This window comes from Anolis carolinensis, chromosome 3, assembly GCF_035594765.1.
Source record: "Anolis carolinensis isolate JA03-04 chromosome 3, rAnoCar3.1.pri, whole genome shotgun sequence".
Taxonomy (NCBI): Eukaryota; Metazoa; Chordata; class Lepidosauria; order Squamata; family Dactyloidae; genus Anolis; species Anolis carolinensis.
The window spans coordinates 149,681,504-149,697,481 of record NC_085843.1 but is presented as its reverse complement, the minus strand read 5'-3'; the positions used below and the strand labels follow the sequence as shown (position 1 = coordinate 149,697,481).

Sequence of the window (15,978 nt, the reverse complement as noted above, 5' to 3'; positions counted from 1 at the left end):
AATCTATAACACATAGTATGGAGGACAGGAACCTAGATTCCATAGATGAACACATGTTCATCAGCTCCTCTTTCTTTGCTAAGTAGTAGGCATGTATAGATGACATCAACAGTTCCTATGGGAAATAATTTCCCATTTGTTAAGGTCCCTAAAGATTTTGGTAAGATTACCTTAGTATTCCAGACAGAAACGTATTGCTTGCCCTCAGAGTATATTAAGATGGCATGACACTTGGCAGTTTATGAGACCACACAGATGTTACAACATTCTAGTTGCTAGGAATGGCTGACTAAAAATGCGAGCTGTGATGGATGCTGCTTACCGTTCTTCAACTAAGAGACTGTGTTGCTTGAAATGAAATGCCTTAAAGTAGTTTATATACAACAAATAGGTTAGTTGAAGTTTGCAAATTTTGCCTTTCTTATTTGTCTGCTAGAGTTTGGTGACAGTCATTTCCACAAACTTACCTTCACTAGATAGATGCTCCTAGTTTATGTACCCTGACATACCTTTGCCAAGATAACTCCTTGCCTTCCTACCATCTCAGTATATAATCCTCCCTAGCTTCTTTTTTAACTCTATCTTCATCTTTGGATGTTGAATATGGTTAGTGTATTATGTTGGATATATGAAATCCTTTAGAACCTCACAAATTTTATTCTCATATAACACTGGGTGAAAAAAAAGAAGTCTGTTTTCTCATCAACAACTAGTGAAGTACATCACAGTAGCCATCACATTGTCATATGAGATTGTCAGTGGGCCTCTGCCAATACATGTTGTGTGCCATCAAAATTTGTTTTGATGGCAGATCTATCATAGATTTTTTTTAGCAAACTTTCAGAAAATATTTGTCATTGTCTTTCTTGGAGGCTGAGAGTGTAATTTGGCCCAGTGTGTTTCATGGCCAATCAATATTTGAACCTTGGCCTCTAGAGTCATAATCCAACACTCAAACCATCACACTGTGCTGGATCCTACAGGTTAACATTCTACCAGACTGATTTCCATGTGACCAGCATTTCATCCTTTAAGTCTTTATGTTCTCTCTCACTCAGTTTTATTTCCATCCAGGTTCTTTTCATTGTAACCAACATGTCAGTGTGCAAGTTGTCAAAACTGGAACTTTTCCCATCAGTTCTACAAATTTATGAAAATAGAGTTATTCTGTGCTTTCTCATTAAAATTAGCACCATCTGCTAGTTATTTTACCCTCTTTTTGCACCAACCTGACCCAGAGAAAGAGTTGCACAGACTTGAAATCAGAAGGACTCTTAAAATCTATATTAAAAGAAGTAGCTCCTTCAGGAATTCTGAAACTCTTGTCACTTTGGGTTTTTTTTTTACTGACCTTGATGTAAAAGTTTCCTTTTACCATAGCCAGCTTGTTGGTTTTCATTTGCTTACAAAGCAATTGGTTTGTCTAAGCCAGCTAGAGTCACTTGTGGGATAAACTACTTCTGTTTATGCTGGATGAGATCTACTGTGCCAGCCTTGTGGTTAAATCCCTCCACATATATTTAACATTATGGGCTTATCGAGTTTGTTGCTTCAAGGAGGCAAGGAGGGTGATAACAAGATATAGATCCCTCTTAGATAGGTTCTGCTACAACTCTCCCCAAACTGAATTTTGGCTTTGATTCTGCAGATTCCATGTCTGGATTTCTGCATTGCTGCATAGAGCTTGAGTTGCATTGGGCACTCACTGTGAAGGCTTATATTTGTTTACCAAGACCAATCCTTGCCAGAAATGTCCCCCCCCCCCACTTTGATTTTTGTTCCACGTCATTCTCCTCTTCTCCCCCCCCCCCAAATCTCATTTGTTTGTTTAGTACTTCAGCCCTAATTATTTTTCTGTGCTTGGCCTATAATGAACTGGAGGAGCAGCTACAAATTTGCATAATTAAATATTATTGATCTGGATACGGCATAGTCTGGCTTTAGGCCGGGGCATGGTACCGAGACAGCCTTGGTTGCCTTAGTCGATGATCTTTGCCGGGAACTGGACAAGGGGAGTGTGTCCCTGCTGGTTCTGCTGGACCTCTCAGCGGCCTTCGATACCATCGATCACGGTATCCTTCTGGAACGCCTCGCTGGAATGGGACTTGGAGGTACTGCTCTGCAGTGGCTCCACTCATTCCTGGAGGGTCGGTCCCAGATGGTGTCATTGGGGGACACCTGCTCGGCCCCACAACCGTTGACTTGTGGGGTCCCGCAAGGCTCTGTATTGCCCCCCATGTTGTTTAACATCTACATGAAGCTGCTGGGAGAGATCATCAGGAATTTCAGGGTCCAGTGTCATCTGTACGCAGATGATGTACAGCTCTGTCACTCCTTCTCACCTGTCACTAAGGAGGCTGTCCAGGTCCTGAACCGGTGCTTGGCTGCTGTGTCGGTCTGGATGAGGGCCAACAAATTGAAATTGAATCCAGACAAGACAGAGGTCCTCCTGGTCAGTCGGAAGGCCGAACAGGGTGTAGGGTTACAGCCTGTGCTGGATGGGGTCACACTCCCACTGAAGACACAGGTTTGCAGTCTGGGGTGATCCTAGACTCATCGTTGAGCCTGGAACCCCAGGTCTCAGCGGTGGCTAGGGTAGCCTTTGCACAGTTAAAACTTGTGCGCCAGCTGCGACCGTACCTTGGGAAGCCAGACTTGGCCGCAGTGGTCCACGCTTTGTTACATCCCGTTTAGACTACTGCAACGCACTCTACGTGGGGCTGCCTTTGAAGACTGTTCAGAAGCTTCCGTTAGTCCAACAGGAGGCTGCCAGGTTAATGACCTGAACATCCACCTGAACATCAGGAAGAACTTCCTCACTGAGAGGGCTGTTCGGCAGTGGAACTCTCTCCCCCAGACTCTGGTGGAGGCTCCTTCTTTGGAAGCTTTTAAACAGAGGCTGGATGGCCATCTGTCGGGGATGCTTTGAATGCGATTTCCTGCTTCTTGGCAGGGGGTTGGACTGGATGGCCCATGAGGTCTCTTCCAACTCTACTATTCTATGATTCTATGACTTCATTCATGAGGTTTTGGGAGGGGCCTTAGTTGGGAAGCTGCCATCCATCCATCAGGCTGAGTCGGAGTGAGTTCGTCAGCCTCAGCCTGATGGAGAGGCACATCTCTTCTTGCACATAGTCCGTTCCATTGCAGGCAGAAGAATGGCCAACAGGCAGGGGAAGCCACGTATTCCATTCAACAATGATTTTATTTTATTTTTTTGCAGTGCACACTTTCAAAATTGAGGTTTACGTTATAATTGATGGTGCATTATACTGAAGTAAATATGGTATCTGTGAGGATTGTGGGACAAAGAGATGGGCCTCTCAATCAGATCTTAATGTACAGGCTGGTTCTTGAGAGAGAACAGGGCTTCTCTGGCTTTCCCCCCTTTCCCCTTTTTTACCATTTACAGACAGATTGTTGATTTCAAATTGAATTATGTGAACTTAAGTTTTGAAATTATGTGTTTTTTCACCCCCAGTTTTATCGGGCGGAAATTGAAGCTCTTCATTCCTCTGGGACAACGGCAGTTGTTAAGTTCTGTGATTACGGAAACTATGAAGAGGTGTTACTAAGCAACATCAGGCCCATTCAAGCTGACACCTGGGTACGTGATAATAAATTGTATACAAAGAGATAAAGTACATAGTTCTTGCGAACAATGAAGCCATAAACAGATGACTGGTAATCGTGCAGAGGGTTTTCAAGTAAAAGCCCGAAGAAGAGAATTCTAGAACTGATTAAGACCTCCTTCAGTACAAATCCATCCATAACAATGCCTTAAAGAAGCATGTGGTCTTATACTCATGTAATAAAATATGTAAATCGTTGGGGCAATATATTCTTGAATCACTAGCAAACTAATAGTTATATGAACAATTGATGATACAATTTTACAATTTACTTTGCCACGTTAAGAGTTCTGATCAGTGGCTTTTGTGTGGTTTTCTGTTCAGAAAATGATAAGATTTGAATTCCAAAGCGTTTTTAATCTATGTATGTATGTATGGTTAAATGAGAACTGTTTCCATCATTGTTTTACATGTGATCCTTCCTTTAACACATATGACATTACATAAACATATTAGATAGGTAAAATATCATACAGACTTAAAGTACTTCGTAAAATATGCCATTCCAAACACCCTTATACACAGTTCATTGAGAAGTGCAAAGTACTACCTAGTAAAAAAAAGACATGAAATGTAGTATATATGCGCAAGGATCTTCTCTTAAAATTATTGGGTTGTATCCAGTGAAGAACAGAACACTTTGCACCACCCATCATGAATCATAAAACAGGTTTTAGGAGAAAAGGGGAGGATGCCTTTATACATGCAACTTGACACTCATGGCTTTTAATTCAATTTTAGGGAGACTGTGTAATTGGCTGTCTTGTCTACGATGACATTTTGTAATTACCATTGTTAATGGCATACAAAGAAGTTAACTGTCAAATGGGCTTTTATATTTTTTAATTTTGAAGTGCTGCTTTTTGGTCCTTTTGCATTAATTTTTGACTTGCAAGTGGATATCTTAAAATTGATTAAATGCATTCATGCCTTTACTGACTTATTACAGCAATAGGTAGCAATTACCAGAACTTTTGCTATGTATCTTTGTGCTACTGATAAGCCTTCAAGTTTTATTTTCAGTGCTTCAAACAGATTACCAACAGCAGAGAATTTTGACATGCTGTTTGTCCTGCTTCTGCTTTCTCTTCATTTGTTTTCTGTAGTTTGAAAGAGGATATAGACTTTGGAGTCACATCTTCCTCTTTCCTACTATGTTACTTTCATGTTGGCTTCCAGACGCTCCAGCCCAATGTGGAATGTGTTGGGTTTTGCAACAGTTCCTGCTGCAGTGTCCCAACGTATATGTCAGAGGTATAATGGTCTGATAAGAGAACTCCCAAGTAACACTGAGATAGCTATCGAGACCCTGAATACTGCAACACATGTCTTCTTCCACATCTCGGAATGGGACTTGTTGTGGTTTGTAGCATAGCTTTTAGTCTATAGTGCAAATTTCAGAGCTTCTGAGTAAGGCAGTAGAAGTTCTAGGACATAGTGTGGCAGACATTAACATATCCAAGGCTCTTGTGGGTAGGAGTAGTGTTGCAACTATCATCCGGCTTAAGAATTCATCATGATGCTGATCAAGAATATGATTAGTTTTTCAGAAGTTGAGAAATGCTGGGGAAATAATTCTATTATCACATTTCTAATAGAGTAGGTCGGAGGATTAGGGAATCATCTATCCATTTGTATTGATACATTAAAGATTTGTTTTTGTTGTTGCATTAGTTGGCAAGATTGTGGGCTTGGCGAATCCTTTGTATGACCTGTTGCTCTAAGGGACATCATGTGCCTTGTTATTTTTCTGTTGCAGTAGCAGCAGGCAAATCAGTTCTGTCCTGATAGCGTGAACATGCATAGTCTGTAGGAAATGTTGCAGACTTTTAACAGTCTCAGCAAGCCATAGATGAAAATGTAGGGACAGAAATGGGAGAAGGCAGAAATTCTGTAGGCTCTTTCAAAATAATCATAGGTGGACTGTTGAGAGACAGGCAGATTTACCCATTGTGCCAAGGAGGTTACGAGTTGTGTTTATTGAACAAAGAATGCTACTGTTGCCAGTGCTCTTTCTTTAAATTATATTTAATGCATCTTCACATAGTACATATATTTAAATTGAGGATAAATTGCACTTGCAGTTTGCTGAGCTTAAGTAATGCAAGTGTGTGAATGATGCTGGGTTGCATTTGGTATTCACCATGTTCTCTCTAGGATGTGATCAATCATTTTCAGCATTTTCTTACCTTACCGGGTTTTGATAACTGCATCTGGAGGTGTCTTTTAAAATGTTATTTTTTCTCTCTCTCTTGCTTGGCTGCTTTACAATTGAGTAATTTCTTTATCAATAACATTTCTCCAAGGTAGTTTGGTAGTTGTACAGGTTAAATCTTGGTATAGTTCTAACTCTCAATATTCTTCACTATATTACTTGTGTCATGGTAGACAATATAATATCCATTTACTAATACCAAAGTATATGGTAAAGAAATAAAGGAAGATGGTATCACTGTAGTAAATGCTTCTCGATTATACATAAAGTAAATGAAAGGGCTACATGAATTTGGTATCTTTCATAAAGCAATAAATTTTCCAGTGAACACCTATTATCCAGACATGCAGATACTTCACTACAAAATGTAGACAACAAAAAAGATTATCCTTTCCATTCTTTAAGGTTTGTTTGAAAGTTTTGCTTGACAATAGATATGTACACTTATATATGTAATACATGGTTTTGCTAAATGTAGCAGTGATCACAGAATAAATGAATGTTTGCAATGAATCAGCCCCAAATTAAATACCATCAGAAGAATAAATTATTATTTTATTTTGCAACATTTAAGATAAAACTTAAAGCATGTATTGTTCAGAGCCTTCAGACTGAATCAGGTCTGTGTTGTAGAAATGTAAAATAAACAAAAAACTTCAACCTAAAGTGTCACGTTTTTCTCAGTTTTCAGGAATATTCTTATTGTAAATATCAGTACAATTTTCAGTATCTAATTTTGTTGTCAGTATAGTGTCTTCATTGCTTTTTCATACATGTGTGTTCATCATAGTACTCTCTGGTAACATTTAACTCAATTTCTAGAGGAAAAGCTCAACTCCCATCTGGTTCAAATTTAGTTGTTCATGACACTGGTGCCTCAAATGTTATACCTGTTTCTGAGTATATTTGACCTGCTGATTCCAAAAATGGCACAGTTTTCTTCTACCAGCTTTAGTTTTTGAGATACAGAACATATGCCATACACCAGTTGCCATCTACTTGCCCATAGAAAAATATGATAATCATATATTAGAAACTACAGTTGATGTGGCATATCCAATATAATTTCTGAAGCAGTGTCCCAAATTACCCAGGAACAAGCCTAAAAGACAAGGCACCAATAAGTGTTTTTGTTAAGCTGTGTAATTCTTGTTTAAATTATTATTTCGTGTCAAAAGCATTGCATAACAAACAAGTCCAAAAGTGATAAAATAAAGGAATCTCAAACAGCTAAATAGTTTTAGACCAACAGCGACCGCATTGTCCGTAACTTTAAACAACTCCTCCTCCGTACATGAGGCAGGGCATTGTGGGCAAGCATACATATGCGGAGTTGTTTGTTTTTTGATCTGCCCACTCCGCTTCTGAGTCTGTTCAGGGACTTCCAAGTTGCCCATTCTTGGTTTGCCCCTGGAGGAAGACCCTCATGGGGGGGGGGGGGGCATCCAGTTGGCATTGCCTGGTTCAGCTGCCCAGAGGGACACTTTTGCTGTTGCTGGAGGAACATCAAGAGGAGTGGTGGTTCTCATTAAGCTTCTCCTTGATTTAAGTCTGGTGGGAGGAGGCTGATAGTCATGCAATGGGTGGCTTTCACAATGTTCGATCTTATTTCTCTCACCGTTAGCAGCAACTTCCCGTTGCACGTCAGGAGGGGCAGTGCCAGCTAACTTGTAGAGTTTATCAACAGGTATAGGTTTAAGGCATCCTTAAATGCCTTAAAGATGCATTTAAGGCATCCTGTGATGATTCTGCATGGTTCGTTCAGTGCTATGTCCACCTGTTTTGCATGGGCAGACTTGTGCCAGACAGGACAAAGCAATTGTTTAAATTGCTATCGCTCTACTAATCCCTCTGAAGTATTGGTGTTCTTCTAAGGGTAGTAGTGGGTGCCATCTTAGCAAATGTGTGCCTCTGTCATGCACCACTAATTTTAAACACTCTAGCTTCACAGGACCCTTCAGATATCAGCATGTTTGCCAAAGAAGCTCCAATGCATTGCAGAGATTTTTGGCACATTTTCTAGGATGCAGTCGAACTTCATGCCATGCATTGGTCATATATCTTGGGTTTCATCACTGCCCTACAGGAGCTCAGTGTGTCTGAGAACAAACACACCAAACACTTTAAAGTTAGACATACTCACTGGACACATCAGTCATTAGTGTTTTCAAAAACCTTTATGCAAAGTCATTTCACCTGAGTTTAATATGCCAGAAACCATCAGAAAATTGTAGTAATTGGTACTAGTGCTTCAGTCATTGTCTGTATGACCAAAGTTCCCTTTAGCGTTTGTTAGGTCAGGTGTGTGCTGGCACACAATCAAGTTTGTTAGGATATTTTTCTTACCTCAGAGTCTTTAAACCATGTGAATAACTGCATAAATTGGTAAGGAGACTTTTGCTACTCTGCTAGTGGAAATGAAATGATAACCAGTAAGGCTGTTCTCTGCATCTTAAAGAAAAAGAAACAACAGAATTTTGATTGCTACAGGTTAATATATATTAAGACACTTTCTCACTGTGATCACAAATTGAGTTATCAGTTGCCAAATAAGGACTGTAGTGGGATGCTCTAATAACATATTGTTGCTGATAGCAAATATTTCTCGAAGGTTGAGATGACACATGTGTATCCCCAATTTCACCATCTGACATACATGATCTTATTTGATTGCAGAGGCAGGAATGAGATGCCTTCTGCATCTCAGAAATGCCAGAGTCTGGATTTCTCTTTCTCACATTTATATCCAGCAATCTCTATCTTTTCTCTTCTCAGTTAAGATAGATCTATGATCTATGCTAAGATTCATAAGTCCTGACAAGTGTTAAGTTAATAAGGTCCTGTGGTGTGGAAGATGGGTTGAGAAATCAGAATCGTCATGGTTCCAAATGAAGAGCTGGAGTTCTTTATTAAGGCAGATGTCTGCTTTAAATGAGATCTTATGAAATTAACTTTATGGTCAGATAAGGAAGAAAAGGTTAACATGTTTTGCTGCTTCTTTTCCCCATGCTTTTTACCCCATACAAGGATTGTGTGCTTTTGGCATATGCTTTTAAGAGTGTTTGTAATGCCAGGTATAGTGCTGCTTATATTTTCTGAGAATGCATTAATGAAGAGATCAACAACTAAATATCAGCAGTAGTTCTCGCAGAATTCTGATAGAGATAGATGTGAACATCTGTTGATCCATCATAGCTGCAAATTTTAGGCATCTGTCCATATAATAATTTTTCAATATGTTAAAGTGCAATGGCCATTGGCCCTAGCCAGAAAAGCCAGTGGTGAGGAGTTAGGGTAGTTACAGTCCAGTAACCTTTGGAGGGATATATGCTCCTGCTTACTGGTATGTTGTGCCATTTGAGGATAGTTATACTGGAGACTTTGATACACTTTGACATCTTAACATTTTTAATGTCTGATTAAACAATGCATAGTGTGAAAGCACTAACTTTTGTGTTTGGAGGTCACATATCAAGCAGATACACATGCCAGGAAGTTAGTAATTGAAAGTGGTTATTTATTAATGTGTATCTAGTAACAAAATCTGGATGTGCTTCTATTCAACTTATTAAATGGATTGAATGCAAATAGAGCATTGAAGCAAACCAACCTAGTAGTAATTGCTTCTTCGTACTCAGTACAAGGGGAATTGTGTGTAACCATATTGACTTTCAGAAAAAATCCAAAGTCCATAGTGGAATAATATTTTTATTAAGACTGTTGAAAAGTCACAGTATCTTCTATTAAAGCTTTTGAAACCACACATTTCTTCATCAAGTAAAATGGAAGTGTAGGAAAGGGCTAAATAGTAGTAGAATGAGGTATTTATACCTGCTCCTCTAAGCTCCTGGAATGCTACGCCCATTCTCCCAATCCCCTATGTATTTCTTGCATTTTAAAATCCTCTTGAACTCTGCAGGAGGCATGAGTAGTCAGTTTCACTACATTTTAATCTTCTCTAAGCTTTCTTCAACTGAAAGGAGATTTTTATGAAACACAAAGGAAGTTGTGATCATAAAACAGTTCAAGAGTGGTTTGCTCTGATTGGCTGTCGGTTCTGTGCGCTTCAGCGCACACAGAGTTGAACCCACCAGAGCTGAGCCCACCAAAATTGGAGATGCAGGGAAGTGCCTGGCGCTGCAGCATCCCTACCCACTAAATAGGGCCGGGGCTTTAACATCTGTAGTAACATGTTTTATCATTTTGCATACAAATGTAACTATCCAAAAATAATGTAGGAATTACTCATCATGGGCCCAGTTACCATCTCATCCATTTATTTTGTGTTTTTGTACTGTTTTGTTCATTTGGAATGCACAAAATGTACACCCCCCTCTGGAACAGAAATATCAGTGAAACAAAAAAAGGGGGAAACAGTAGCCGTTTGGTCGGCTGATATTCGGAGCACCAAGCGCCTCTTATTCGGCACTTGTAGGCCCTGACAGGGCCTACAGCTGAGCACTGAGTCCCAGGTACTCGGCGTGCTCAGATGTAGGCCCTAGCAGGGTCTGCAGGCCCTGGCAGGCCCTAGTGCTTTACCTCCAATGGGCCAAAAATCTTAGTTTTTCCGGAGCTTGGATGAAAAAGCTCATTTGGAAAGGCACCAGTTTTCAGGAGAGGTGCGTAAAAACTAAAACTGGGCCTTACGAATGAAACAAACAGGAACTGATAGTGATTCTATACAAATGCACAAGACTAGAAAATACCATATGCTTACGAGACACCATAAATGCACAAGTATTTATTTCTACTTTTTTTATACCAACATCATCCATTCCACACAAATTGCAAGTAATCTTGTGAGCTTTCAGGAAACGTGTTAAGATATTTCATTATTTCATTGTCTGAAGCAGGCATCTGAATTTGCAGTCATTGTTGGTTAAATATAATGGTGCCATGTCACTCCCTGCCTTTTTTTCACTAAAACTTTGAATTATTCTTTATTTTCTGGGAAACAATTTCACTTTCATCCTAGGGCAGAAGGATCTAAATGAATTTTAAATCAGTATCTCTTAATGTACTCTTAAGGAAACTCGGCAGGGGAACATACTAGCTACATCTCCTTTCATTGTAACCTTCCATTTTCTCCATGTGAGGGTTCTAGTAGTTGTGGACCTTGAAAAACACAGTTTCTGATCACATATGGAAAGCAAATCCAGAAGGTTCCCCTCATTTGTTCATAGCAGATTACTGAACATTTGAATAGAGGTTTTTTTCTGAATTTAGCTGTTGAGCTTAATTGACCCAGGATAGCTGTGTCAATTGAAAAGCAAAGTAAATGAAGGGGAAAATTATGTCTCCACCCAACTCTCTTGTTTTACATAGCCATATTATTCATGTTTAAAGCTGGCAACTGGTCTTGATCCAAAGATGTTGGGTGGGTTGAAATTAAATAAATTCCACAAATGTTTTTTTTTAAAAAAACAAACAAACAAACAAACAAACAAACCCAACAGTCCTAGAATATTGGGACTAGAGCCATGATGAAGGTATTGCTGTTTGAGCATATGAATGCACTGGAAGAACTGGTTGAATGTCTCCACTTATTATATGGTGAAGTGGTAAAGAAAATAATTCATATTGTATTGTATCTATACTTCATCTTTCTAAATCTTGGAATCAAGGCAGTTTACAAGATTAAAAAAAACAAGTAAAACACGTCAAACTATAAAATTAAAACCATGGACAACATAAATTTAAATGAAAAGGATAAAAGTCATTCTTCAGTATACTAATAAAGGCTTTTTCTTATATAGTATAGCAATTTCCAGAAGCCCATTTCTTGTATTTTGTGTAACTTGTATATAAAAATGTATGAAATGTAAAAATAGCAATAATTAATGCTAAATATAGAGCAACAAGCTGGCCAATGTAAAGACAACTAATTTTTGCTAGTTAAAAAAAAAAGAAAGAAAATAAAGTGTTGAAAATAGACACCAATAATACTAAGTTTAGAAGTTCGTATTAACTTATAAACAGACTTGTCACCTTGCTTTCAACATTAACCAAAAACAGAGGAAGCAAACCATATTTGCAGAATCTGTAAACCAGAGAAAACAGCAGCATGACTTGTCTACAGCGTAAACAACAATCCTTCTGTTTTCCATTGTTGAAAACAGTTTTTTTGTTTTACAACTTAGTAGCCTCTGGTGCAGACTTCCATTTTTAATTCTATGGATTTAGAAAATGGAAAGTTTTTACAGGCAGAAAAAGGTTATCCGATTTTACACGTTAACGTGATTCATGATTCAGTATATTTAATTACAGGCATAGATATTATTTCTTCATATGTAAAAAGGGGAAAATAGGAAGACAGCATTCCAAATTTATTGAATTATTTTAATGTGTACAGAGACACATATTTCCAACAAGTTTAACATAATGGTACTCCTGTTAAAAATGCAGATGGCCAACTTGAATACTCTGCTTGGTTCTAGAGGAAAGTCTCTGGACAGTTCAGTAGAATAGTCCTTCCCCCCACCCCCTAACTTTAGGCTCAATAGGAATGGAATTAAAATGTATATTCAGTGGAATATAAGTTTGTTTAAATAAGATCTTTGAATTAGTGTAGCTTTTATAACAATGATCTCTTAATTTATCCTTCTTTTCACAGAAAACAGGTACTGGGCAAAATATGTAGCCAGCTTCTATCTCTTCCATAAATAACGAGCCTGCTTTTATAGTAGTGGCCTCACTTTCAAGCACATCTTGTCTCTCTTATGCAAAATGATTGAGACCAAAAGTGTTCTGTCTTTTGGATTTCTAAAGATGTTTTTTGTTCACTTGTACACACACACACACACACACACACACACACACTGAGATCTTGAAGTTAGCAAACATGTCTAAACACAAAATTTATTTGTATTTTATATACACTGTATACACATAGTCAATAATTACTTTTTGCACAATGTTTTAAATAGTCCATGTTAAAATCTTTGTTTTTTTTTCTTCTTGGGTAGAAGTTATTGCTGACCAATTAAAAACAGAAACAAAAAACGCCTCGAAATCCTGGAATTTAAATGTAGCTATCAGTATACATTAATTTGTCCTGCTCCTTGTTTCATAACAGCATAAAAATTGAAAATCAAATCTGAGTCATGTTTAAAATGTGTTTCTTCTGAAATGGCAAATGTTAAGAAAATATAAATTCAAGCTGTTAATATTGATCTGTTGTTGTGTCCATATTACACTAAGTAATTCTGTGCCTGAGGGACAGTGCACAGTAGTGCAGTATAGTTAAACCCAATTTCTTGTGGAGAGACAAAATGGGCTGTTGACAGCCATATGTATACATAATCCAGGGTTGTTCAATCATTTTCCTAGAGTGTGTCTTATTGTAGGGAATTGTATGAGTGGGACTATAAAATTAATTGTAGCAGTGATATAATTTATCATGAATTGGAATACTATTTCAGTATATAACGTAAAGGGAAGCAGGGGAAGGAAACAAAAGAATAAGTTTAGTATAGACTTCTTGGAAATCAGATTTACCTATGTTAATACACCTGGTTTCTTTCTTCATATATACAGTGTGCAATTACAAAAGAAACTTTGTATAGTTTGGACTTCAAGCAGTACAACTTTTTCATTATAATAGCATATGTGGCTGATAATAATGTAAAATGTATAATGAACTACCCAGACTCCTCTAGATATCCCAGTGTTGATCAAGTAAAGCCATTTCTTCTTGCCTTCGTAAAGAAACCCCTGCAAATGCTACATATATTCTCTACATAAATGTCACCAATAATAAAGGACACGATTTCCCTGAAAAGTCTAGCAAAGTTTTCAGTGTTATGGTAAGGGGATCCAGAATATAGCCATATTTGTAAGTACAGCATTTGTTCATTTCATCCCACCCTTTCCATTAAGTTTTGTGGTTTTAAAAATGTCTCTCAAGACCCTTCTAAACAGAAGATATAATGCAGTTTGAAGCCAGCTCAAGATTGGAGTGTCCACAAAAGTACATCCCCAGTGCATGACCCAGAGAGTATGTGGCAAGAAATGTGAATTTAAAAACTAACCAGAAAGTTCAGAATATGACAGATAATGTGCTGCAGCCAGTTAGAGTCTATTCTACGTAGGACTCAAAACCGGCTCAGGAAAATGCAAAACTCTTGTCAGAACACTCCTAGTGCTGAAGCACTTTAAGCCAGCTGGCTGGAAGATCAACAAGTACTCTCCCAGGAGAGGAAACTACATTGTTCCCAAGGAAACGATTTCTGCTCCTTGGTTCTTATTTCTTGTGCCCTGCCACGGTCTAGCATATCCAGTACAGACATGGATATGAGCATCTGTGAACTGCATTTTCCAGCAGCTGGCTACCCGCAGATACTGTTATTCCTGGATTTGGTTCTGATCCGCAATCAGCGGATATTGTGACCACCATCCCAGCCTTGAACCAGTTCCTAAGCTGTTTGTTTAGCCCCTGCTCAGTGAAACCGGTTCACTTTAATCCACTACAAAACTGGATTATAGCACTGTGTAGAAACATCCTAATTCTACATTCATTGTGTCTTTGCATTCTGCATTGGTGCTGTTCAAATCTAAGTTCTGAGGATTTTCTCCCACTGTATGTTAGCATAATGTTACAATGGAGCGTAATATTATGGAACAAAGAATGTGTACACAAAACTACGACATCCTGAAGACTATACTTCAGAGGAAGGACCTGCAAAACCACCTTGGAATATCCCTTGGCTCAGAAACCCCTATGAAATTCAAGTGATCACCATAAATTGATAAGTGACTTGAAGGAAAATAGACACTGAAAAATCCCTGCAGATACCGATTGAAGCAAGCAAAAGTATGTGAGTTAATTTCTATCTGCAGTATATAAAATTGTAATTGTTAACAATGTATAATGGCTTTAAAAGGTTAGCAAATGGTTTTGAGACCGCAAAAAGCTGTTGCAAGCTGTTTTAGAAAATTGCTCTCCTTAAAAAAGTGAGAAAGAATATGTCATAAGATGATCTTTTTCACTTTCCCCAAATATTCCAGTGGCATACACTTATGCTTACCTCTCTCCTCACCACTGCCACTTTTTTTCTTAGCCTTTATACTCCAGGAATTCAATGTGGGGGAGAGTAAGCTGAGTGTGTGATGGGATGGACAAGTAGGAGTAAGGAGAATTAATGCACGATTGCAGAGAAAAGAATTGGAACACTATGTTACAGATTATATTGCTTTTTCCACTGATCACAACCAATTATCCCCAACCAATGTCATCCTTCCTTTTAGCCAGTATACCCCTTCCTGCCTTGCTTTCAAAACATTTCCACTAGAAAAATAAGGTACTCTAAATGCATGCTATTCAGTGTGTGGATATTGCCTGTTTCCTAGTATTTCTGAATCAGTTTTTAAAAAAATATGAATATAGGTTAGTGTACATAAAGGATTATTAACAAAGTATGCCATTATTTTCATTGCTTTTTCTCCCTATTCTCATATTCCTAAACTAACAGTTATTCATTATTATATAGACTGTTTACCACCTAATACATAAATAACTTGTCTCCCAAAATTGCTACTAAAGTGGTTTATTTATATCAGGTAAGAGGTAAACCATTCTGAAAATCATTTTGTTTTGGTGTCTATTGTGAGCGAAGGCTTCCAATTTTGTCAAATAATACTTGATTTTTCATGGTTTAGGCATTTACAGTGAACAGCTGGAACTGAAAATTAGTCTATTAAGTAAAATGAGATGGTGGAGTCCATTTAATTCAAATATATATTGAAGTCCTCTCTAACAGTAATCTGACTCCTGCTTTTTGGAAAGATACCAGAATTTTAGTTACTTCTCATTTTTCAAACTGTACTATTTATTTTAACCTTGTTTTTTTTGTTCATTCTTGAGGACACTGGGAAGGAAGTTTATAGTGATTGTAAATGAAATTTCCTTAATTCTAAGTTAAATCTTTTGAAACAAGTGTTGCTGATTTGACATACTGCAGCCCTTTGCTGGGCCATAGGAATGCAAATATCCTGCATTTGCAAATGATTGTGTATTTTTGTTATGACTTGAGAAAGGAATCTGTGTATGCACATTTGTGAGTAAAGTGCCATAAACGAAGCGTTCTTTCAAAGTGTACTGTTTAATTGACTCAAATCAGTGATCATAAAAAT

General features: G+C 38.0%; 1 protein-coding gene across 6 annotated transcripts in view; it reads left to right on the top strand.

The window, feature by feature from the left end:
* The window catches only part of tdrd3 (tudor domain containing 3), an 89,877-nt gene that overhangs the window by 55,732 nt on the left and 18,167 nt on the right, over positions 1-15,978 (top strand). For all 6 annotated transcript variants that reach the window (XR_505935.3, XR_505933.3, XR_505934.3 and 3 more), the window contains exon 12: positions 3,482-3,607. Coding sequence is in view for 2 of the 6 variants with exons in the window: in XM_003218643.4 (XP_003218691.1) it covers positions 3,482-3,607 (126 nt within the window). In the remaining 4 variants the exon portion in view is untranslated. The remainder of the gene's footprint in view (positions 1-3,481; positions 3,608-15,978) is intronic.